The sequence below is a fragment of the Cynocephalus volans genome, chromosome 3 (assembly GCF_027409185.1).
Source record: "Cynocephalus volans isolate mCynVol1 chromosome 3, mCynVol1.pri, whole genome shotgun sequence".
In the NCBI taxonomy this organism is placed as follows: Eukaryota; Metazoa; Chordata; class Mammalia; order Dermoptera; family Cynocephalidae; genus Cynocephalus; species Cynocephalus volans.
This window is the reverse complement of record NC_084462.1, coordinates 90,024,958-90,051,664: the sequence shown is the minus strand read 5'-3', so window position 1 is coordinate 90,051,664 and position 26,707 is coordinate 90,024,958. Positions and strand designations below refer to the sequence as shown.

Genomic DNA, 26,707 nt, shown 5'->3' with positions numbered 1-26,707 from the left:
TATAAAAGGGTGCCAAGCTTGCCAAAGAAGGTATGTACACCAGCCCTAAAGACTTCTAGGAGCAAGGCCTGGAGAGAGAGGGGTGGGAGCAGTTGCAAACCCAGGTCTTTACAAATCTAAAGAAAGTTGAAAGCAGAGGCAGTATGAAGATATTAAATAAAACTATGCATTTTCGTAAAGTGCAAGCTGTCTGGATCTGCCGTCAGAGACTGTGGGCTGTGGGAACAGCTGTAAACAACGGTTGTCTGCTCTCCTCCCTATCTCCTCCGCCTCCTCGGGGCTGGGTCTCCTGACCAGAGAAGCTTGTCTGGCTCCAGGCACCCTCTCTCCTGCACTGGCCTTGCTGAGATGTGCCCTGGGCAGGGCATTAGGCAGCAAGGAGACTCCTCACATGATCCAGCCTAATCCTCCTTCCCTCCCTTCCCCAAGCTGCACACTGCAGTAACAGCACAACAGAAATGCAGATAAAAGCCAGTCCAACATGGGCAAGAAAGGCCCTGCTGCTCGGCATCCTCTGGGCCACTGCACACGTGCCTGCTCCAGGGGCCTCCCTGCCCCAGCGTCTCCTAAGGGACACAGGTAAGTGGACACCAGGGTCAGCTATCCCCGCTGGGGCTGCTGCTGCTGCTACCACATATAGATGAAGACAAAGAGGGAAATTCTCACTTGATTCACTTTTGCATATGCTTCCTACTGTATTTGCTCTGATTTTTAACATGTGGAAGGATATCAAATACTTTTGATCCCTCAAAAAAATTCTTAATGATATTTCCTAAGTAATTCACAAATCATGAAGTAGGAGAGTCTCCAGTTTTTATTGTTGGAGACCCCATCATGAAAAAAAAATCTTTCATCCTAGAGACTCTTTCTGCAACCATGGATGATTCTTTGCAGGACTGTGAACAACTTGGGCTCTGAAATGAGAAAATGAAATTGAACAGAAATTAGAAACCTTTATTCATCAAAGATATAGTTTCTACTTGGGGAGGGAGAAGAGTTCAGAATTCCCTTCTAGAAAGAAAGCAGACAAGGAAGAGTGATTTCATAAATTCCTCTTTTAATTATTTCACCGTAATCAGCTTATTTCATTAAAGCATCCCTTTCTTGTCCCAAAGCCTAATTTTTAAAGGCTGTACAACTACATCATATTCAGAAGTGCTTTATACTTTTTCACTGGGTTCTTAAAATTCCACCCAGATACCCTACAGTTACCTTAACAGATACCTTACAGATACCTTAACAGTTTTCTTAAGGAAACTTTTTTTGTGGGCTTGGAATGTGTGACTCCAACATTCTTCAAGCTTTCACCTTCTTTTTCTTACCAGGAAATAGCACCCAATGTGTTATTTCTCCATCATCGGAGTTTCCTGAAGGTTTTTTCACTAAACAGGAGCGCAAAGATGGAGGCATCATCATCTACTTCCTGATTATCCTTTACATGTTCATGGCCGTGTCTATTGTCTGTGACGAGTACTTCCTACCCTCCCTGGAAATCATCAGTGAATGTAAGTGGCTGGAAAACTATTCTATAACCTTCCAGAACAGTTGTGTCACATAGATACGGCTCTCTTTGAAGCAGCAGCAACAATTCTGTTCATCTCAGCTGGTTGCAGAGTGCTGACTTCTGTGTCGTGGGGTCCTGTGTCTTAAGAAACTGGCCAAGTGTGGTTTCTCTTGGCAGAACGTGCAGCGGAGCGTCTTTAAGTTAGTACCCAGCAGTTATTATTATACTGCCTATCTCCAGAAACTTCCTGTTTGTTTACTCTACTGCCTGGCTGTTGGTTGTTAGAACTGTTCCAAGATTCCACATGTATGCATTTAGTGTGTACACCTAATACAATGGAACTCCTAATACAGCCATTTTATACTTCAAAAAACGTTTTTTCAGTTTTACTCTAAGATCACTGTAACTTTTTAAAGGAGGTAGATGATAAACAAATGTGATTAAGGACCACCCTTCCGCTCCTTCATTTCCCAGCATCCTGCCATGAAGGAAACTAATTGATATTTAAGAACCAATAAATAAATACATCGGTCCTGCATTCTATATAAATGACCTCAGGCATTGGATAATTGTAAATTTGGCAATTAAAAATTAAGCTCCACTACTAGTTTCTGAAATAAGATCAGCCAGTCCAAGCCCCTGAAATTTCTTCAGCAGTGTACATGGCTCAGAATTCTGAGCATGGACCTTTACTGGTGTGCCAGTCCCTAAAATCAGGTTATCAGTGACGTTTTATGCCATATAAGCAAATGTACCAGCATTTCCAGTCTCTGTCTCCTTCTTGGTAAGTTTAATTGGTTGAGCATGCTCACTTGACAGCAAAGTCAAAGTTAAGGGAAGGGTTTCCTATGCATATTCACAGGACTGCACAGAAACAACAGCATCCTCAACCCCACCGTACACGCACACGCACACGCTCACACACGCACACGCGCACGCACGCACGCACACACACGCACGCACACACGCACGCACGCACACACACAGCTACGCCCCTGCTGAAATGCAAGGCAAGTTATTTTCTCTTTTGTTCACTGCAGTAAAGCATTTTTTTCAGGACTTGAAACAGTACCTGGCAGCAGCAGAGGCACTCAACATCTATTTGTTTAATGAAAAAAATCTGTACAATAGGTCAGCAGAAGTTTACCACAATTATTATTATTTAACTTCAGTAGATGCAAATGTATACTTTCTTAAATTGACATTACATTTTACATTGACATTTATATTTTCTTTAATATAGATTAAATTACTTGAACATATTATTTTTACTGAAATTGATAAAATACAAGAAAAATAGAAAAGAGTAAAATTGCCTATATTTCCATCACCTCAGGATCCCCACAGTTACTATTTGGTGTATTTTCATTAAGTCTTTTGTATCTTATTATATAGAGAGAGGGAGAGAGAGAAAGAGAGAGAGAGAGTTTAGGGTCTTCTCTTTTCCTCATATAATATTTTATTGTGCACGTCTATTATTAAATGCTCTTCAAAAACATTGTTAATGGTAGCATGATAGTCCACAATTCTATAAATGATTTGAACACCTAACACTAGTTTTTACACATAGTAGGCACCCAATAGAAATTTATCATAAGTTTCAAAACTATTAATCTGATTGGACATTTGATTTATTTTAAACTTTTTTGTTTTAAATAATGTTATGCCCATTCTTGTGTAAAATCTATGTACACTTACCTGTACATTTTCTGATTAAGAGGCGGAACTGTGCATATTTCAGACTTATGACATATATTGCCAAACGTCATTCCACAAAGGGTGTGCCAATTTAAGCCTCCATAATATATAGTAGCGTCCATTCCAGAAAACCATAAATATTATTTTAAATCTTTGTTCATTGCTTTAAAATAAAACATCATTTTATAAAATGTGTATTTATCTTATTGTTCATGAGGCTGAACATTTTATATGTATTAAATTTTATGGTTTTGCTTTTGTACTTTTTTGCCCATATTCTATTAGAGGTATTTGTCTTTTTCTTATCTTCAAGACTTTAAAAAAATATATGAGGATATTAGCCCTTTGTCTAATATAAAATTTTTATGTCATATGCCTTTTTATGTTTTGTGGTTTGCTTTTGCATTTTTTGTGTTTATCACATTGAAGTTTAAATATTTTTAAGTAAATTTATAAATCTTTTCCTTTATGATTCTCCTTTTGGTTTTATACTTAGATTTTTTTTTTATCCCTAGGTCAGAAAAATTCTTATTTTCTTCTACTTACATTTTCCTTTCCTTTCACATTTCATTTATTTCTTCAACTAAGAATTTGTCCTGCTATAAGGTACAATGCTATTTTTTTCCAAAAATTGATCAATTTTCGTATACTAAGTTCATATATATATGTGGGTCTGTTTCTATACTCCCAACTCTGTTCTAATAATCTATTTGTCTATGCTGTATCGGTACTACACTTTAAATCAGAAAAATGTAAAAAACTAAAAATTAAAATGTTACATAAAACTAAGAGATTTCAATTTTAAGGTATTATACCCATTTCCAAACAATGACTCAGCTGAACAATGGCACGACTAAAAGAATAAATTCATCGAGAATCTTGGTTATAAAAAATTGTCTTGGGACTGGTAAAAAATAAATAACATTTCTAGCCCTGCAGAAGAAACTACCGCATTTTAATTTAGACTGTAACTTAGAAATAATCTTCATTAAGTGACTTCACATGTCTATAATAATGACTTCCACCATGCCATTCATAGGATTACTTTGAATCATCACCAGCAAACCTGCATTTCTCAAGTGAATCATTCTGCCCTAAAACATGGAACACAGTAGCTATTATGGACATGTGATTGATGGATACCCATGCCACTGACAAATCTTCTTCAGCCGTGAAAAATTGACCCTTGAGTATTGAAAATACTGGCAATAAAATGAGATAGAAATAGTGCTAGCTTGATTCATTTTAAGTGCCTATAAATTAATTCTGTCATTTCTCTTTTCAAGGTCTAGCATGGTCTCATCCAAACTATGACATCAGCAATAAAAAACAATTCCCCTGCAATTTATTTACATTCACAGAAACTGGCTTCAGAAGAGTCTGCAAATGTTCTGCATTTTCCCATAGTTCTTGATGAGCATTGAGTTGTAACAGTCCCACCCATTTCATCAGCTAATAATTATTAATATAATCCTCAAAAGTTTACTGAAGCATTCTACAATGTAACGGAGTATTATTTATTTATCAGTTATTTATCATGATACAATTATAAAAGACTGACAGTGATACTAAATACATGTATATGGTCTCATTCAGTCTTCAGAAAAAAATCTACAAAGTAGAGACTAGTATCTTGGTTTCACTGATGAGAAAACTGAGGCTGAGAGTGTAGGTAGTATCTCAGGACCACACAGCCACACACAGACAGCCCCAATCTCTTTCATATCAAGTATGGTCTCAACTGCTGTATAATTTTACACAACCTCTTTTGAGATTATATGCTGTAATATGGTTATTTCAGAAGAACTGCTCTATTTGAACAATCTCACAAGGAATTTTCCTCTCAAGGGCACCAAAAATTTTGATCATTTTGAGAAAGTTTACTACAAAATAAAGAGAATACACTGAATTATTTACAAAAGTCAGTTTAGATTTCTGGCAACCTGTAGGCGGTTATAAATTATTCTTATAAACAATTACCCGCAATACTTAGGTTCCCAGGCCTAAACATTTTTGTCTAATATGTACACGAGATCATAGTATAGTACTGTGAAACCTAATCATTGTATATGATGCAATAATTTCTTTCTCCTGCTCTACTCGTGATCATAAAAGTCACACACCTCTCCTCCACCCTTCAACACAGGAAAAACAAGCACATATCTCTGTTAAGCAGCCTGAGCCATGTTACTATCATCTTAACTGTGTAGAACCAATATGAGAAAATCTCTTTGCTATATACCCTCTTCCTCCAATCTTATCCTCTTTTTCCATGCAGGTTCTGTAGGAAAATAAGTAATGATGATTCCTTGAACACAGAGGGCCAAACTAAAATTAATCCATATTATAGGGGAAAACAATATATCACACTCTAGTTGTCCAGGGCATTTTATCTTTGGAGAAAAGAACTGGCCTCTATGGTGGGAAACACGATGCAGATTCTGGGAAAGCAGTTAAAGGATGTGATCAGAAGAGGAGCATTATCTGGGACCAAGTAGAGCTAAGGGAGCTAGATGTAAGGAATAAACCTAAGGGGATTCTCCCTCATGCCCACCTGTCATGCCACTCTAGACCCTTATTTGGTTGGATTATCTGAGGCAGGGAGAGGGGGTTGTGAGAGACAGAGAGAGGCAGAGACATTGAGGGAGGATTCCAGATGACAACAAGGAAGAAAAGGGAGCCTCTGTGGTGTCTGGTCATTTGTGTAAGCCTGACTTAGGATCCCTTTGTCTAAGATTCCCATGCTTGGTTCGTGAAGTTAGTCACATTATCTTGTAATCATATCTGGTATTGTTTGCATGGGCTTTTTCCACTTTTTTCTTTATCTCTATGCTGATATGCTTACTGAATGGTTGATGACAATGCTGAGAATCCTCACAGGGCTGGAAGGGGAGGGCACTGCAGTCCTGTGTCTAGTACCATACTACTATAGTGAGATGTTTCAAAGTGCCTGCCCTGGAGCCAGACACGGCCTAGGTTCAAATGCTCCTTGGTCAAAGTGCTTCACCTCTCTCTGCCTCAGCTCTCTCTAGAGCTGTGTGTCACGCCACGTACATGAAGAAATACAAGTGAACTGCTTACACAGGTACCTAGCACATGGAAACATTCACTGAGTGTTTGTTATAAGAACAGACTACAAGGGTTAGAATCCTTTCCTCAGGAAAGATGAAAATGGCATCAAAGTCAATAAATATGTTTGGAGCAAATACCAAATCTATGGCACATCTGCTAGAGCTTGAAAACCAAGTTTAAGGTAAATAAAAGCAAGTACTATTTCACAAAGTAAGAAGTAAGCTTATGAAACTCATTCTTTTATTTTACCTAATAATCCATGTGGCAACTTTGAACTATACCTTAAATATCTCTGGAATATTCTGTGTAACTTATTCTTCCTATCTACCTGTAGCTTCATACCAGGTAATGGATGGCACTGAGCATCAGACAACAATGACATTGAGATTTGTTGGCTACATATAAAAGTGATAAAGTTTTATTTTAAAATATCAACATTTATAATATTCCTAAATTTTATCCTTTGCAATCTTTCAACCTTGTGATGAAGAAGTTTAGCTGCCACTACAGAAAGATTTGAGGAAGTAATTGTTCTTTCAAATTTTTTTAGAGTTAGATGAGCAAAAACTTTTGAAGACCTCTACAAGATAATATTAGTAGTGAACACAAACATCAAAAAAAAAGTTCCTTTTATTTCTTCTACATTAGTATCTATACCATTTTACTTCATCTTTAGCAATCTTTTATTGCTTAAAAAGTGGTACCTTTAAATTATATTTAATTTAAATATAAACTAACATATGTAATATAAATTATATTAACTTAAAGGTCATCTCTATAAGCAGTTCATTTTAGAAACACAAAAGTTAATGTAAAATAAAAACAAAATATTGTTTTGATATGTAATGGGGATCTCGGAGGTATTGAACCACCGTTTAGACCACCTTTCTTTAAATTTTTCCAGACTGTGTACATAGAAAACTCTGAGAACCCTTTAAGGTTGGTCATTTGATACAGCCCAAATTCCACAATGAGCTAACTATGAAACTTTTCTTTTTAAATGTTACCTAATACACTATTCAACTAGAAATTACAATCCCTTAACCATGCTGATACCTTTGAGTTATAACATCTTAAGTGAAAATGATCATCTTAATAAGGTTTTAGGGAAACATACTTAAATAAAATACTTTTTATTTAAAAAAAATATTTTACTCATTTTGCTTTGAACTAATTTTTACCTATGTTCTACTTTGTATTTCAGAAATAGGCAAAAAAGAAATGCAAGTTCTAATTCCAGGTAGAACTGTTTCTAAATTGATAAAATTTGGAGTCAAATAATTCCGCGAGTATGGCATTTGGATAGCCTAAGTTTCAGGGGATTGTTTGATTCTTAATCCTTATGAAATTTACAGAGGCAAAAGCCTTCTAAGGAACAAAGAATCTAAGAGTAGTGCTTCCAGTGCTTCCTCCCTGCTACATGGGCACTCGTCCTCCCTAAAGCGTTTTATCCTCTTTGTTTTTTTTTTTTCTCTGATCTAAATTGTGGTCTCCTTGGATTGCACCTAAACCTATGCCAGGCATATGGATCTAAATAAGTGCTAGTCTGTATACTACCAAAATGCTATTGCAGGAATAAGCAATAATGATGAAAATAATGAAACAACTATGTATGAATCTCTGTACTTCACCCACACAGATAGCCCAAAGAGCAGTTTTTCAATGTCAAAAAGATCTAGGTTCCCATCCCACCTCTGCAATTATTACCTGCAATTATGAGACCTTGGGCAAGTTATGGAGCCAAATCTCAGGTAATTGTGAGGTGTGGAGGTAAAGTGTAGGCTAAGCACAGGTGGAAATCCACTGTAATATTATATCTGTTAGATTAGAGGTGGTGAGAGTCCTTTCCAGTAGCATCAGGCCTTTAAAGCAGTATATGGAATTATACAGAATACATTATACAGAATTCATTCTTTCATAGCTCAGACAAAACATGAGGTGGTAAATTTAAAGTAATCATATTGTTTTTATTTATTGTTAAGAACACCACAGAGCATATACACATGCAGTTACATGTTGTTGGGAGGCTAGGCATTTATTCCAATGATGCTGATTTTACTAAAAACATTTCTAGAAACACATTTGAATTTTACAACCAGTTTTTCAAATAATAAAAAATATAATACTCTGCTGTCACATTTTATTTTGTACCCTAAATAGAATTACTCAACATGACTACTCACCTTAGTCTCTACAATTAAATCTTTTGTTTCCAAAACTCTAATCCAATCACAAAATTCAAAAATTTGCAAACTTTAAAATTGTGCCAGAGGACAGCAATTTGCATATAGCCTATGGTTGTAACTATATTAAAATGGGCATTGTGAAAAGGACTGAAAATACATTAAAATGTTAGCAGTGGTTACAATACAATGCTAAAAGTATAAGTGACTCTTCCTCCCTCTATTTTTGCCCTCCATCTTTTTAATTTTTAATAATGTGGGGTTTGGGGTTTTAAATTTAAGAGGAACTTAATTAACAATAAGAATTGGGATAGAGTCTTAAGGCTTAGAATTTATATTCTACATTTTAAGTAAACATTGAAAAAATTAGGAGATACTTTAAAGACTGTGTGGTCTTACACTCCTTTTTATGGATGGCAAAATACGAGGCTTATCTAAATGACTTATCTAAAGGCTCATATCAAGTTACTGTCAGGGCCGGAATCCAGGTCTTGGTTTTAGTTTCATATTCTTCCTACTACATTTTCAAAAACTTATAAACTTTCTAACATGGCATCACAGAAGAGAATACACTTAAGAAAAAGTCTGATGAATTTTCATAATCAGCTCACTACCATGAAGTTGCACTTTAGATAAACAATGTGTTGGCACCCAAACCTATAGAGAAAACTCACCTTGAATATTTCTACTATATTTTGAAGGAAATGTAATTATTCCTATACAGTAATAAAGAAAAAAAGAGTAATAACTATGGAGGGGAAAAAAAAAAAAAAAAACCCAGAACAATTTATCTTAAACTATAGCAGAGAGAAATTCTGCCCAAAAGGTCAGAGAAGACAAAGCCAATCTATTCTAAAGTTCAAAGGTATAAACCATTTTACAAAATATTCTTAGAACCTTAGGATATAACTTAAGTATCTTTGAAGTTTTATACATCTATCTATACAGAATCTTTCCTTTCATAATTCAATTACAGCCCAGTGAATAGCAGCAACCTTTATTCTTACTGCCTTTTGATACTGAAATCCTCAAGGGCCACCTATTTTCCTACCTTGCAAACAGTCCAGCAGATCACCTTTTATCTCCCTTAAGAATGAATTTTTTTTTCTTTTTCTTTTTTTTATTGAATCATAATTGATTATACATATTTTCAGGGTTAAATGTTGACATATGTTGATCAAATCAATATTACTAGTATATATATTGTTACAAATTGTACTTATTCTTTATGCCCCTTGTCCAATCTCTCCCCATCCCTCTCTCCCTCCCCGCTCCCACCTCTGATAATCCTAGATTTCTTATCTCTCTCTGAAAGAGTAATGGTTACTCTCTCGATTTGTTGCCTAGATGATCTGTCCAATGCTGAGAGGTGTGATTAGGTCCCCCAAAATTATCACAGAGCAGATGCTTCTTCTGTCACTCTGGAATGGGCTTTGTGGAGAGAGACATCCTCTTCTTTTCTTTGATCTCTACTGGTGACTCTCCTTGTGTCAATGTACTCCAGTGGCTGGTGGACCAACTGTGTGGTGGTTGTGATGTCTAGCCACTTTTGCAGCAGCCGTGGTTACTGTGGTGGCTGTGGTGGGCCACCCACATGGGGGTGATGTTTATGGCATGCTCCTTATCATTGGCAGTATGCCTGGTTGTGGGGGAGGCCCAGTCCCGGCTCCATACCTCAGGCCCCCCGAGCTGGCCCTGAGGCGCTGGTGGTGTGCCTGGGCCAGAACTAATTTTTTTTCCTTTGCTTACTTCTAAAATGGGGGAACTTCCTGTGGGAATCAGTACTTGAGTTGTGTGGTTGAGCTAAATTCTGCTTTGTTGCTGTTTCCCTAGGGAAGGATTTTTGTGCAGCTTAAGGTTTAATGGTTGACCTTATAGGTACTTCTGGCTCTCCAGAGACCTGGTGCACTTGGGTTCTGTAGACACTCTGATCTGGGCCTGAGTCTTTTCATCAAACTGCACCCCATGCAATTCTATATTCCTGACCAGTCTCCACTGAATGGTCCTGTGCTGACTGGAGGGCAGATCAGCTTTCCTAGCTGTTCCCCAGTGTTCCCCCAGTGGGCCCACCCCCACCGCCAGTGCTGCAAACACTTCCCATGAGATGGGCCATGCACCAGTCCCTTGCGATGACTCGCTGGCCTCTGAAAGTCTCCTTTTTTTCAGTTGTTGTGGCTCCTCGCTCCTGTGTGGGTCCATGGGAATCCTATTAGTGGTCTTGCTGTCCTAGGGGCCACCAAGGACTTCTCCCCTACCGCCTCCAAGCCACTCCATCTGAAGGGTGCAGCTACAGCTTCTGCCATCTCCTGCTCCTTGCACTCAGCAGTTCTAGCCTCAAAGCAGCCGTGGACTGAAACACTCCAACCAGCTTTTTCTTTCTCTCATCATGGCTTCTCCCCCTTCATGAACTCCGTAGATCTCTCCTCCTCTTCCCCTGAGCTCTAGTGGCCCCAACTTGGCTGTCATTGCTTTCTTATAGTTGTAAATTGGTTGGTTTGTGGAAGAGGGTGATGCTGGGGACCATCTATTCCACCATCTTGACTGCAAATTCAAGAACGAATTTTTCTAATGAAGCATTCTTCAGCTAGTGTTAAATAAAGATTGGTTAGTCTTTAGCTGCACCAATTTGGGACAGTTACTTCAAGATAAAGCATTCTTTTCTTTCTAAATTTCTTCCACATATTATCTAGCCCTGATTTGATTTGGGAAGACAATTTATGATAATACTCAATGGGATTAAATTTATAAATTCTCTGGAATATGCTAAAAAACTTCCAAAGTTTTCCTGACTTCCAGTTACTATTTTTTCCCCTAGGAAAGAATGGACTGGAGGTGGTTATGGTGCCAGTACCACAAAGCAGGGAAGAAAAATAATTCAGTCACCCACTAGGCTATAATTGGCCTGCCTAAGTACCACTCTTACTTTGGGTTTCTGTGGTGAAACAGAAACAGTGCTGGACTCAGAATCAATACACTTAGGATTTATGCCCTAACTTCCCACATTTAAGATCCTTACTATCCATGTGGCTTTGAGTTATTTTACCTCCTAGACCTGCTTCTTTATCTGTAAAATAGAATACCACAATTCATACCTGAGAATAGTTGATATTAATCTATTATGTATATGAAAGTGAATTGCATACCATGAAAGGTAACATTTACTTCATTACTAAAATGAAAAAATAAAAAGTAAATCATGGAGGAGCTTTATGTTTTTGTTCTCTTTTTAAATTTTATGGCCAGTGGTCTTACAATACATCAGAGTTTTAATAAGCATATATATATTGGTGTGTGTGTGTGTGTGTGTATATATATATATGGGTATATATACACAAACTGGTTAGAGTGATTATACATATGTATATGTATATATGTACATAATCACTCCAACCAGTAAAAGAAATGCTATGAAATGTAAGCTACACAAATCATCACTTCTCTCCCCTCATTAGTCACTTCAGGTAGATGTTTATGAAGCAACAGGACCAAAAGCAAACAGTGAGGAACGGAATAGTGGGCCTGGATTAGGTAATTCCAAATATCCTGAGAGAAATTTTCACAGTGGCTTACTTGGTGTCAAAATAGTTCAGTCTAGAGCTGGTTGGGCCTCTGAGACTAAATAACCCCAAAGGGTAAAATTAATGACTGGGGCTGGTATCATCAGCAAGCATATCTTTCAGAATAAAAACCAAAGTCCTTACTAGAATCCCCAAGGCCTTATGTGATCTGCCTATCACCTTTAATCTCATCACTGTTCTCCCTTCACACTTTTTATTCAGACTTTCGTTTCATGAACACACAGGCCAGTTTCCATCTTACAGCCTTTGCATACATTTATTCTGCCCAGAATACTCTTACCCCAGTTATATGAGTGACTAGCTCCCCTTACTCCAAGGTCTTTAGTTACCTTCTAAATTAAGTCCTTTTTGGTTATTCAATCTAAAATTTCAACTCTTCTTCCATGACATTTTATACCTGCCCTCCCTGCTTTACTCCTTGCTACTTATCTCTAACATAACACATATTTTGCTAATCTTGTTTGTGTTTCCCCCCACTAGAATTAAAGCTCCACAGGAGCAGGAATGTTTGTCTTATTTTTTTTCACGGCCATATTCCTAGCATGTAAAAGAGAATCTGGCATAGTATGTACTCAATAATTATAACAGATACATGAACAGCCAGGTGATTATCTATTGCTGCTTAACAAGTCACCCCAAAACTAGTGACTCACAACAATAATCACTTTATTACCTCTCACAGTTTTGGGGATGTACTGGGCTCAGCCAGGTGGTTCTTTCTCAGGGTCTCCCATGCAGTTATAGTCAGAGGATGGATCTGGAATCATCTGAAAGCTTACTGTCTCACGCCTGGTACCTGAGCTGGGAAGATTCAAACTTTGGGAACTGAAACAGCAGGGGTTCCTCAAGCTTCTCTATTTCTATATGGGTTCTTTGTGAGGTCTCTACAGTTTGGAGCTTCCAAAGTAGCAGGACTTATGTGGTGGCTTAGGGCTGTAAAGTAAATGTCTCAAGACAAGACTGAGGAGGTTGTATTGCCTTTTATGTCACAGCCTTAGGAATATTATGCTCCACCATAACCATGCTCTAATAGTCAAAGCAGTCACGAAGGTTCATTCAGGTTCAGAAGGGGGAGGCAAACTCTACCTCTTTTTTTTTTTTTTTTTTTCCTTGATAGGGAACGAAAATGCTCTGGAAAAGTATGTAGGGTGGAAATATTGTAGATACTGTAAAATACAATCTGCCACACGAAGAAACAAAAAAGGAATCAGTAAGGTCAAAGGCCAATGTCCCAACAAAGAGGTAGACCTGAGAGCAGGCAACAGGTGATGGTTCCCACAGACAAGAAAGAATGAGAAAATATTGACCACCTGTGACAGGGACGCAACCAAGCACACCAGAGTTTAAGGGTCTGGGAAGACTGAAGTGTCGAGAACCAATAAGTATAGTAAACAACAATAAACATCAACAAAAGATTACCACCAAGAGTCTTGGAAATCTGAATCTAGTTCTGACTTTGACACTAATTTTGTGACCTAGGATAGATAATCTAACATCTAGCATGCTGTCTCCATTGGCTTGTTTTTAGTTTACCAGTAAAGCCTAGTTGGAGATTCCTGATGCAGCCTTGTCTCAGCCTTGGCTTTCTGGTAAACTGTTTCTTCAACATGGCTTTTTCTCTTCCTTCCCATAGTAGGTCCATCAGCTCTAAAACTCAAAGGGCCAAAAATTTCTTAAGACTCTCATCCTGTCAGTCACTGAAGTTAATGGACTTGAATGCTTCTAAATCTGGAGAGTATACAGAAACTATTTCAATAGTATTACGGTATTTTCTTATATCTCCTACTCTAAAGCAAAGTTTTAACAGATCCATGTTTTAGATCAATAGACTACATTTATATAATATTTAGTCTTATTTATTGGGCTTTTAGTTAACCATCTTCCTCTCATTTGTAATTAGACAAGGTTGAAATTGTGAATTTCTAAACAAGCTCCACTCAGCTTCATTTATGAATCTTAAAAACTACTAATATCCATTTTTTTCTTCTTTCAAGTTTGGTTAGAATTTGCAAATTATCTCTATTCATGCTGTCGCTACTTACCTACAAGCTCTACAGCTAGAAAGGAATCTTTTCTGGGCTCCAAATGATCCCGTATCTTGGCACTCAGGATACTGAGTTGCAGCACAGTTCATTCCAATAGTCTCCTAGTCTCGTCACCCTTTCTACAGAAGCATTAATAATGAATTCATTAAAAAAGCAAAACCCTGGGGTTCCTTTTTAACCTGCACATTTAATTTTTCCAACTGAAGTCAATATTTGCGTTTTTATGTGAAGATGTAGCTTTGAATATCTATTGTCTGTAGTTATAAAGATATACTCTTTCATTTGTCTCTTTACCAGGCATGACAATAATTTCATTTGTTTTCAGCCCTTGGATTGTCTCAGGATGTTGCAGGTGCAACTTTCATGGCAGCAGGTAGCTCAGCTCCTGAACTAGTTACTGCTTTCCTTGGTAAGTATTTCTCCTTATACTTTTTTGTTTACTCAATGTAATTTTTATTTTCTTCAAGTTATCACTAACTTAGCTACCACTATCCTGCTCATAGGTGTATTTATCACAAAGGGAGATATTGGCATTAGCACCATTCTTGGATCTGCAATTTATAATCTGCTGGGCATCTGTGCAGCCTGTGGCTTGCTCTCTAATGTGGTATGTACGAAAACTTTATTCAACAAAATTTAGTATCTTGACAAATTCTAAAAATAATTGTTTACAGTCTGAGAGGAACAACAAGGCACTAGTAATGTGTTCAATCAAATTTATTAATCAGTAGAAAACATGTATTCAATTTAAAGTTAACCCACAGATAGCTCTTGGTCAAATTTATGAAAGTCAGTGTAGGTGCAGAAACAAAACTTTTCTTTAAAATTTCTTTTTCTCTAAGCAATATGCAAAAGGTAACAATATTTAGCTACAAATACACAATTTTAGTATTGTACTAAACATTTTATTTGAAGAAGTTACACTGTAGTGGAAACAGGGAAACAGTAAATTAACTATCATTTTACAGGTTTCAATGCTATCATGTTGGCCCCTATTCAGAGACTGTGCAGCATATGCCATTAGTGTAGCAGCAGTTCTTGGCATAATATTTGACAACCAAGTTTACTGGTAAGCCTAAAATAATTGTTACTCTTATGTAAAACTCAATTACAGAGAAAACTTTATGAAATTCTGAAGGCTAAGCAATATTTATTTTTTTCAGAAATGTTATTTCAGTTACTTCTTCAATTATCTGAACTTCCACAACATATTCCGAATGGATCTCTGAGCTAATTTCCTCATCACAATTGCTGGTTGGGCTCTTCTCACTACTTTGCAATTTCTTTTTAGTCACCTCATAGTCTCCTTTTCTCTCTCACTAGTCACATGAATGCCACTCTTCCTTCTCTCTGGCTGCCTATTCAGAAAGTTTCACAACTTCTGTTGTCCATTAAAGCCAACAGTTGGCTTTTTCTTCTACTGAGTATTGCTTACCTGGCCTTGTTTTGAAGTGGTCATGGTCACAAAAGATTGGAGGAAGATGGTAGAGAAAGTAAAAGAAGTTTCTTTAAATTCCTACCGATTTCTCTCTGATGATGCTCATTTAGCAGGACAAACTATCGCATTCCTCTAAGAACCAACAATGTTTAGATTTCAATATTAAAAATTGTTTGCTTTCCCTGTAATCTCCCTGTGCCTGGCTGGTCTATGAAAATGAAAAAGGGGGTGACTTAGTGAACAGATACCAACTTTTTCAATTAATAAGCACCAGGCATCTACAAGGTGTTTATCACCATGCTAGGCAGTGTAAGGGATTAAAAAAATCCCTCACATTGTGTGACACAGGTTGTACATCATACAACTTCCAGAAGACACCAGAAAAATAGAAAACAGAAGTAGGGAACAAGTACATAAGGAAACAGTTCTCAGTGCCTAAGGTGTAATCTTAATTTGAGAATATCTTTCTTTTCTTAATGAATACAAGCCGAATTCAGCTACATTAAAAACATTTTAAAATCTTAGTATAACAAACTGAAAAGCCCCAGCCAAAGCCTAACATATTCTGAATGATATTTTACAACAAAGTTCCTATATTAGAAAATTTGAATGGCCGTAGTTGAAATGAATCACCAGATACTATCTCCTTTTATAATTATTATATATCTGGGGGAATGTATTATGCCAATGAACCAGAAATGCCCATCACTAATCATTAGTTTTACTTTTATTTTGGAACACTCCAATAATTATATTCAAGACATTTTTTTAAGCCTACCATTTGGAAGAACTCTACAAATGAAGACAATGAATTTATAGTATTTTTAATATAGAAAGAAGTATTGGGTTCTTATCAATAAATTTATAATAATGCTGTAACCAAGTATGAACAAATCTACAAAAATATCTAGAAACCTTTGATTGCTCAAATGCTCTTTTGTTAGAAAATTATTAGATATTGCCCAAAAGCTATTAACTTCTAAAATGGCTTTTTCATTTAAAAACACAAATTTCTCCTTAATTTATAGGTATGAAGCAACTTTTCTGCTTTTGATATATGGATTATATGTTTTGGTACTGTGTTTTGACATTAAAATTAACCAATATATTATAAAGAAATGCAGTCCTTGCTGCACTTGTCTTGCCAAAGCTATGGAGGACAGAAGTGAACAACAGCCACTGATAGGATGGGAAGATGAGGTTCAACCATTCATTCGTCGGCAATCAAGAACTGATAGTGGAATATTTTATGAGGATTCTGGCTACTCCCAGCTTTCTATAAGTTTACATGGCCTTGGTCAGGTTTCTGAAGGTAATAGCTATATCCTGCCCATTATTAAGCTTATTCACTAGAAAAACTTAAGAATCTCATTTCAATTCAGCAATTATTGTGTACTTGTTATGTAAAAGACACTATGGAGATTCAGAGATGATAAAGAAGTCTCTACTCTTAAGAAGCTTCCAATATTGTAGGGGAAAAGAAAATACAAAATAGCTAAAATATGAATGTTTAAGTACCATAAAGAGCTAAAGAAATAAAGTGTAACTATGGTTCATAAATGAGACAAATTGTATAAAATTTGGTGAGGATGGTTAGATAGATTATCACAGAGAAGGGAACATTTAAACTGAGTCTACTGGACAGATAAGATTTTAACTAATGACCTGATGTTATGACCAATAAGTAACAGCTACTTAAGTCTTTATTAGTAAATGATGCAGAGATAAGAGTAAAGTACAGAGACTATGGATTGAGGCCAAGCAAACAACGTTAGCAAAAGACCTGTTCAAGTACCAGCATAACTAGAGAACAGTATGTGCATACTGAAGAAGCAGAGGAAAGGTGGATAGAAAAGAATAGAATAGGAAGAGTCTTAAATGCCAGCGTAAGAATCTTGGAAGTTTTGTGAGGAGTAAAATTATTAGAACTGTATTTTAGAAATACTACCCTGAAATAATGTTTATAGAAGAACTGAAATATGAGGTAAGAGACAGGGAAGTCTGTAAGAGGCTATTACAACAGCTGAAGTGTTTACTAGATGCCTAGACAGAGTGAAGGCAGTGGAAATGAAAGAGAACAGATGGGAAATAATACAGAGGAAGCATCATCACGAAGACTTAGCAACTATATGGGGCCAGAAAAGGAAGCAAAGACAACTCCAAGGTTTTGACCTTGACTGACTAAGAAAAAGGAAATACCACTTATAAAAACTGGGTATTCAGGAAAAGGAATTGGTTTGGAAGAAAAGAAAGAAGGAAACAGTTGAGGTTTAAACACATCATTTGAAGCAGTAGCAAAACATTTAGATGAGTATGTTCAGTAGGAAGCCAAATTAAGCTATGGACAAAAATATAAGTCCATGGGCTATTTATTTATAAAGCAGTTGTATAAAACAGACTCTAATTTTAACTAAGTGCATTAGGAAGGGAACTTATTCTAACTTACTACTTAAATTAAAACATGACTCCCCTTCTTACAAAAATTATAGTTTCTAATCTTTCAAGAACAAGAGGTATGTGTCTCTAAGTTTTATAACAAGCAATTCAAAAGAACCACTCCAAATTATTTTATTACACTAAAATTATATCTAATATTACATAACGGTGTATTGGTTGAGGCTTGGCAAACTTCTTTATGAGTTATTTTACTAGCATTAGTTGTAATGTGTTTTGATCCAATATATGAGTATATTATTTTATAAATGCCATATAAATTTTAAACAATTTTAAGGAGAATTCTTATTTTTATCCAATATTATCCTTGTCCTCAACTAACTTAAAACAAGTTAAAGAATATACTCGTATTTTGTAAGTTACATCATAGATTATATATTAGTTCCTATTTTCTTGAGGTTTTCTCCTAAGAATTGTGGTGAAGTCTGATAATAAAAGAAAGTAATAAAACTGGCCAAATAACCATTTACAATAAGAATTAGAATGAAATATGCAACTTAACAAAAAAATGTTATAGTTATTTTATAATCCTAAATTATGCATTATCTGATACGTAGGGCAAGCCAAAGGTATCATCAATACTGGGAAGTGCAGGCAATTGGAAGTAGCTAGGGTAAAAGCCAGGTTAATCCCGTAAGCAAAAAGTTACTGAAGACAATCCACACTGTAGAAAACCAAGAGATGTCCAATTGTCACTTCATAAACACCACTTCGACATATTTAGGGAATGGCCCGAGGCATTCTGATAGATTTAAGGCCCCAAATCAAGACATACTATCACATCTTACACTGTCTGCCCTAAAGTTTCAATTAGTTTCTTTTTGCCAGCAATATCAGTAATGAAGTATTCAAACATTTTAAATAGCCTTTTAAAAACTGATACAGCTAATTTATTTCAATATAGCTTTCTAAATGGGCATTTCTAACTTAATTGGCCATTTAGGAAAACTCAAAATTGTTTCATTTTTTCCACAACAGATCCACCAAGTGTTTTCAACATGCCTGAAGCAGACTTAAAAAGAATTTTTTGGGTATTATCCCTTCCTATTATTACATTACTTTTTCTAACCACACCAGATTGTAGAAGAAAGTTTTGGAAAAACTACTTTGTGATAACCTTTTTCATGTCTGCACTATGGATATCTGTATTTACATATATCCTGGTTTGGATGGTCACAATAACTGGTATGTATTTTACAGTACAATAGCACAATTTAAAGTTAAAATAATTTCATGTAAGAACAAATTACATATGTTCATTTAAAGTAGTCCAACTGTGAGCAAATGTCTTTTTCAGCAAAACTAAAGATTAGTGCTATTTCCAAAAAGATTATTAATATAACAACAAGATCATTCAGATTTTGTGAGTGGCATATTACATATCAACTATATTCTCACTATTATACAGCCTAGGGTAAAATTCAAGGGATCATCTTGTAAAAGAAATCAAATTCACAGGATGTGTTCCTATTATGCTAATAATTAAATCGCATTGCATGGGATCCAAAACAAACTCTTTACATTGAATTTCATTCCATTATGAAAAACAGAGCAAGGAGCCAGTGTTTTGGGAAAACAATGGGTGCTCACTGTTTTACTGGATTATATTCCTTTTCAATATGGCAACATAAACATACTATAAAACAAGTGAAAGGGGTATAAAATAAGTTTTATTTTAGGTTTCTACTACCTTTATGATTAAGACAACTATTACTGCTTGACTATAAACCACTCTAGTCCTCAAACAAAAAAAATATACAAAAAAATCAGAAATTTTTCTCCAAAGGTTAACCTGAATTGACGTATATCAGAGGTGAACAAACTACCACCTGTATACCAAAATCACCTGGCCTGTTTTTATTAGTGAAGTTATACTGAACACAGTCAGGCCCATTCATTTGCACATTATCTATGACTGCTTTTACAGTACATTGGCAGAGCTAAATAATTGCAACAGAGACCACATAGCCTACAAAGCCAAAATAATTACTCTCTAGCCCTTCATACAAAAAAACTTACTGACCCCTGACTTTTCCCAAATTTTCTCTTTCTTTTTCCAAATACACAAGTGTTAAAATAGTATACTAGTAAAAAGCGGAATATTTCTTTTTTCTTTTTTTAATGATGAAAAAGTCCAACTTGCTTGCATATTAAACTTACCCAAAGTTCCTCAGTCAGAACACATTTGATATAGGAAAATAGGAAGAAAGCAAAATCAAATAATAGATCACAAAACAGCCCCCAAGATGATAAATATTAGTGTTATTTATGTACATATGAACTCTACCAAAGCCAGTAGCAAAAATTAACAACCAATTCCAATTCCAGTATCAATATATAAGCATGCAATAAATAAGCTACTTTCCAGCTATGTTCTTTTCATTGACATTTTAAGAAAAAAAAATAATGAAAAATATTCTAAACCAAGTTTTCAATAACAACATTTAAAAGAGCAGTTTTACATGTCCTTTTTTTTTTTTTTTAAACTTCCCTCTGGTTCTGTTTCCCAGAATGAATACATGTCTGAAAAATGTTGAAATGACATCAAACTTAACAGAAGTATTAATAAATTGGGACCATATGTTAGAAAGACTCAAGTAGGAAACAAACAGGTTTTGTTTTACTCAGATTTACGACTTTCCCAAAGAAAACATGAAATTAAGGTATATCACTAATGTAGGACACAATAAAATTTACACGTTAACATAATAATAGCTTAAAAATAACTATAAATAATTTGCTTAACTCTGACTACTTTTAATTAAAAAAAAGAAAAGAAAATTATCAGTCTTACTAGCATACATTCAACAATAGTCCTGATGAGATTAACAGTGGACATCTACAACTTCTGTAAAAATACCAAATATTTCTCACTGGTAGAATTTCAGCTGTTAAATATCTTTGGATACTGTCATTAAAAATCTGTGCCACCTGGGTTACCCAAATTACCAACCCAATTCCAATATTTTGCTAGCTAAAAACTAAGTGAGCACATATTGGTCCTGAAATCTAAATATGCCTATTATATTTTTGTTCAGGGAGGAAATACATGAAATATCTGCAGAGAATGGTTAGTAAATCTATAAGATTTATAACTTGTAATGTCTATATTTATTACAGGGGAAACACTAGAAATTCCAGATACAGTAATGGGCCTTACTTTATTAGCAGCAGGAACAAGCATACCAGACACAATTACAAGTGTGCTGGTTGCAAGAAAAGGTAAGAACTAGTCCCTCAAACTGCAATGCCCATTCTTCAAGCCTGGCTGAAATACACTGAGTAAAGGCAGCTTTAAAATATTTATTTCCTCAGTAGCATACTTTGAAGAAAAAGAAAAGTGACACAAGAAGAAAAGTTTACTATTTAATAGCAGATTAATTTAACTCAACCTAATCCCCCAAATAGTATTCATCTGAAATGTGTATTAAACAGTAGTTAACCATGTTAAATTAGAATGAAAAGCAATGAGTAAGCTACATACCTTATTGAAAAATGGTTTAATAAATAAACACAATTATTATTAAATAAATGTTAAGACTTAAATACTAACCCAAGAAAAATTTAAAAATACAAATTCAGTAAGACTTTTGCTCTAATAACAATTTTCCAAAACCAACCAACAAAGAAAGTATCCAGTGTTTTTTTCTTATGAAGATTATTAATAAAATACAGTATTGGTATGCACATTTTAACAACATGCTCTTCTTTTGCAGGTAAAGGCGATATGGCTATGTCTAACATCGTGGGATCCAATGTGTTTGATATGCTATGCCTAGGTGTTCCATGGTTTATTAAAACTGCATTTATAAATGCATCATCTCCTGTAGAAGTGAACAGCAGAGGACTAACTTACATAACCATCTTTCTCAACATTTCAATTATTTTTCTTTTTTTAGCAGTTCATTTCAATGGCTGGAAATTAGACAGAAAGTTGGGAGTAGTCTGCCTATTATTATACTTGGGGCTTGCTACATTATCAGTTCTATATGAACTTGGAATTATTGGAAATAATAAAATAAGGGGCTGTGGAGGATGATATTATTAACAGTATTATATGGAAAATGTTAATGGTAAGAAGGGCCAAAAAGGAAAAATCCATTTCTTCATTTAAATCAAATAAAAAACATCCTGAACTTTAGAATATAAAACTTACTTACAGTAATTCTTTATCATCAAAGAAAAGCAATTTAAAACAAACCAAAATCACATCCTAATTGGTCTGAGCCTTTTCTTTTCATGGACAATTACATATTATAAAACAGAAGTTTTGAAAAAACCATCTATGTTTCACCTTATAATAAGCTGAGAAAGTTGGGGAAACTAGAACAAACAAATCCCACTATGTAGTACTGAAAACAACAACAAGAAAATGGCTTATTTCATTAAAAACAGTATAACCATTCATTTAAACTGAATGACCAGACTTGCTGTCTTTAAAAACCCAAACTTCAGATTAACAAAAATCACAGTATATTTTAAACATTATACTGCTAAAAGCTGGTGGGAGTTTTAGAAGTTCATTTTTACAGGTTTTATAAGCATACAGTATTACTAAAAAATTGACTTTTACTAGGAGATTCAACAAAACAGATGTACGAATGTTCCAACTGTGGTTTGGAAATTATGCATTACGATCCAAGCGAACATCAATTTCTCTGCCACTGATTTTTATACCATTCATTATCCTGCAGGCTTTTTCAGCTGATTCTGGGGAGTCAAATCTGACCGTTCCACAGCCTTTTGACTTTCCATTCTCCATTTTTATTTCTGCAAACATTACATGACCTGTAAAAGAAAAGTTATAGAATTACTAGTTGTTTTAAATGGGTTCCATTTCACTATACAGGTTTGAAATTCCTCATAACCAATAAAGCGATAAGTAATTTAGTTAAAAACATTAACATTAATGATTTAAAAATAGTGAATCATACAAGGGGTCTTCAAAAAGTTGATGGAAAGATTCATACTATCTTTTAATTCTATTTTTCCACAAACTTTTTCAAGTACTCTCATATAATCATCATTCTAATCATTTTATATTCTGAAAATACAATTCATGTAAAATAATAAATATATACATATTAGAATATACAAAATTAGAATCAGGAGAAACTTGCTTAGAATTTAATATATTTTATTTATGTTAAGTCCCTAATTTCCAAAGTGAATTTTATAGCAATAAGGCAAGCCAGCATGAAATGCCACTAATTCACCATGCCCCATAACAAACTTACACATTTAAACAAAATTACTTTTAAAATAAGAGGTTGCTTACTATCCAGTCTCCCTAATCTCACTTCCTTCCCTTTTATCCTCATTTCACTCCTTCATCCCCTACAAATAAGAGCAACTGCCCAGAAATGTAATTTTTATCAGGCCACAAAGGGCCCCGCTAATTCTGCTCTTCAACTACAGTTCCAAAGCCATTTATTCAATATCACAGTCTGAACTCATAGCCTAATAAAGGCACAAAATATGTTAGGGATATAGTCATGGAGAGATAGCATAAATTTAAATAAATAAAGGTAAAAACAGTGATGTTAAAAGCACAAAGGAGAACCATAGAGAAGCTTCCAGAAGGAGGACAAAAACCAGACAATTGTTCCTTATACAGTTAATATCATTGTTAACTCTAGAAGTATCTGAAGTAAATCAATATCAATATTATTAAATCAATATTATTAAAATACAATGTGGCCATTAATATCCACCATCTAAACCAGAATACTTCTGAGAGTAAAAGTGGGAGTTATTAATAATTGCACACAAATAAAAGATGTAAAGTGAGACTACCTTCAGGCAAACTGGGATGTATGATTACCCAAACCAAACAGATCATAAATTTAGGGTGTGACTACTTACCATAATATTTCCCTTCCTTGTAGATGTACATGTCAAAACAAATCAAGCTAGAGGACTTCAAATATTATAGTTGCCAGATCACTATGGGCTAATTTTAGTCTGGCAGCTAAATCAGACAATATTTCTATTAAGGAAGAAAATAGGGAGAAGGGGAAAGGTAAAAGCTGAGGGCCTGTCAAAAAATTGCATCAGCCATTTCCAGGTGATGTGATCAATTTTAAATCTCAATGCACAAATAAGATTTTTTTTCTGGTTAAAATTTTGATCTGAATCATCTCTTATCTACAATATCCTGAACTACTTTCCTACTTTTGTTTTTTCATCCACCTCCATTATTGTGTTTCTTTCTAAAACCAATTGGTAGTCAATTGCTCACCTACTCAACATTAACTAAATGGTCATAAATGTCATGAGTCAAAACCATGATCTTCTAACCCACGCCAGGCAGTCCTTAAATGTGTTCTGTAAGTTATAAAACAGATTAATCCCCATAGAAATTACATTATAATGGTTAGAGTAGATCCAAACAACATTTAGCCCACAACTAATAAATTTTTAAAAAACACATAGCAATCATACTTTCCAATAAAAATCATACAATGAAATATATATTTTTTAAAACATTAAAACATTAAAAATAGATGCAGTGCAATTTCCAGTCCTCTTAATATCTTGAATGCTGGTACCTGAAAAAAAGCAAGTTTAATTAAAGAAGCATACCTCAGTAAATAGCAGCACTTTACAATGATTTTGAAAGAGACTATGGAAAATTTTCAAGGACTTTTAAGGTTAAAGGTTCTTCTTTATTCTAAGGATTTTTCTTAATATAAGTATCCCACCTTACTGTTCACCTAGGCAAGAAATCTTCAAAATTTCAAAGGAAAATATGTCACTATCTCTTGCATAATCTGTCCCTTAAGCTTTCAGGGCAAGTTTCTCTTTCTTTTCTGTTTTTCTCTTAAATTGTTTAGGAATCAGCACTCAGACCTCAAATTCCTGACCTCAAAATGATCTCAAGACTTTTCTAGCCGATAAGGCACCTCAGCTAAGATATGTGAAACCGGGCCGAGCCCGTGGCGCACTTGGTAGAGTGCTGCGCTGGGAGCGCGGCGACGCTCCCGCCGCGGGTTCGGATCCTATATAGGACTGACCAGTGCACTCACTGGCTGAGTGCCAGTCACGAAAAAACGACAAAAAAAAAAAAAAAAAAAAAAAAGATATGTGAAACCTCTCACAGTTTGGACAGTCAGGCTATATAGAGAGAATGGCCCACAGATACTTGTTTCATGGTTAGTGCCCCCCAAAATCCCAGGAGGATGAAACCAGAAAGAGTTGTAAGTTTTCTAAGTTTCTTCCTAATCCCGTAAAAACACCAATTGAGATATTTTCTAAAGATAAATAATTGAGGAGAAAAGAATTATTTTCAAATAACTGATTAAAAACCAGACCTGTCTGACTTTTTACATGCTCTGAGGATTTCCTCAACTAAAATATCTACTGATTTTGTATGATGCCAACAAAACAAAAATAGAACTGCTATTTTAGCAACAGTATAGGACAAAATAGTACGCCATGAGAAACTGGTATCACAGAATAATCATATATGTTACTATAGCACATACTAGTAATAAAAATTACTTATTCTGCAGTAAAAGAAACCTATCCACTTTACTTAACCCAGCCTATTAATGTCTTCTGGTATACTTTGGGAAATGCTGATATAAAAGCATATCTAAAAATAGACCAAATTAAAGCATTTATAAATAAATAAATGATTCAATAAAATCTACTGCTGTAACATAACCACAGGAGAAAGAAGCAAAATCAGACATGCTACTACAAGAAAACATAATTATGATATAAGGGACTAAAGGTTTTGGTGTTTCATAACAAAACTGTGGGCCAGTTATATTTGTTTACATGGTTTATAGCAGGAATAACTGAGAACTGGCTTTCCTTGCACTGCAGTCCTGCAACACACTGAGCCATAAGGCCAGAAGTACATAGACAATGTGGGAGCAATTTTAAAAGACTATTCCTATTTGACTCCATTAGCACAAGTTGAACTAATGTGGGGTTCAACTCTGAATAGGTCAGTTTATTTATACTTACCCTTCTAGAAAATGTATATTACTAAGAAATGACATAGGACAGGATAAAAAGAGAGATTTATTTTACTGCAGCAAACATGTATCTTACCAGCTGGGGATCGAAAACCCTACCTTTGAGGGCTTATTCAAATTAGAAGAAAAAACTTAGAAAATAGCACCTATACTCACTTATTTCTTATCTTTCTTTATTTGGGAAGATCTGAAAACATTTTCTCCTGAATTACAAAGTCTGAGAAAATGCTGTATGGAGAGTAATATAACCCATGTTATAACATTTTCTCAGCCTTTATAATTGCTCCATCAAGGACAGCTGACCATGGGAGACATTTTATAAATTGGGGGGCTTGCCACTGGGACCATTTATTGGCTGATGTTGTTTGGGAGAGGTGCATGGAGTATCACTAGACTCAGAATATACTTACTCACCTTGACCTCAGGAATACAACAACAATGACAACAACAACAACCCTTTCCTGTCAAAGAGGCCATTACTGGCTTGCAGCAGGTTAAAAAGAAACTTCCCATACTAAAAAAAAAAACTATCCAATTTACAAATAATAAATAAATAAAGTGATATGGCAGAAAAATGGATAGCCATTCATAGCAGCCAGATAATTTTCATAGTTGTCAATAGCTGGACATTTAATTCTGTATAATTATAACTTATTAACTTATTTTCCTTCCCATCAATGCAGTTGAAGGTCAAAAATAGGGGAGATGATAGGAAATTGTGTAACTATAGTATTACCTTAATTAAAA

The 26,707-nt window shown here is 35.1% G+C and overlaps 2 protein-coding genes across 3 annotated transcripts in view; one reads left to right on the top strand and one right to left on the bottom strand.

The window, feature by feature from the left end:
* The first annotated feature begins 458 nt into the window (after nt 1-458).
* On the top strand, nt 459-22,011 carry SLC24A5 (solute carrier family 24 member 5). Its single transcript, XM_063091976.1, has 9 exons — nt 459-579; nt 1,326-1,505; nt 14,406-14,489; nt 14,584-14,687; nt 15,049-15,149; nt 16,547-16,830; nt 18,951-19,157; nt 21,093-21,194; nt 21,689-22,011. The coding sequence occupies exons 1-9, from the start codon at nt 459-461 to the stop codon at nt 22,009-22,011; spliced, it is 1,506 nt and encodes a 501-aa protein (XP_062948046.1).
* A 473-nt stretch (nt 22,012-22,484) lies between these two features.
* MYEF2 (myelin expression factor 2) overlaps nt 22,485-26,707 on the bottom strand; it is a 33,320-nt gene continuing 29,097 nt past the window's right edge. For both annotated transcript variants that reach the window (XM_063091181.1, XM_063091182.1), the window contains one exon: nt 22,485-22,760. In XM_063091181.1, coding sequence (XP_062947251.1) covers nt 22,597-22,760 — 164 coding nt within the window. In that variant the 3' untranslated portion in view covers nt 22,485-22,596. The remainder of the gene's footprint in view (nt 22,761-26,707) is intronic.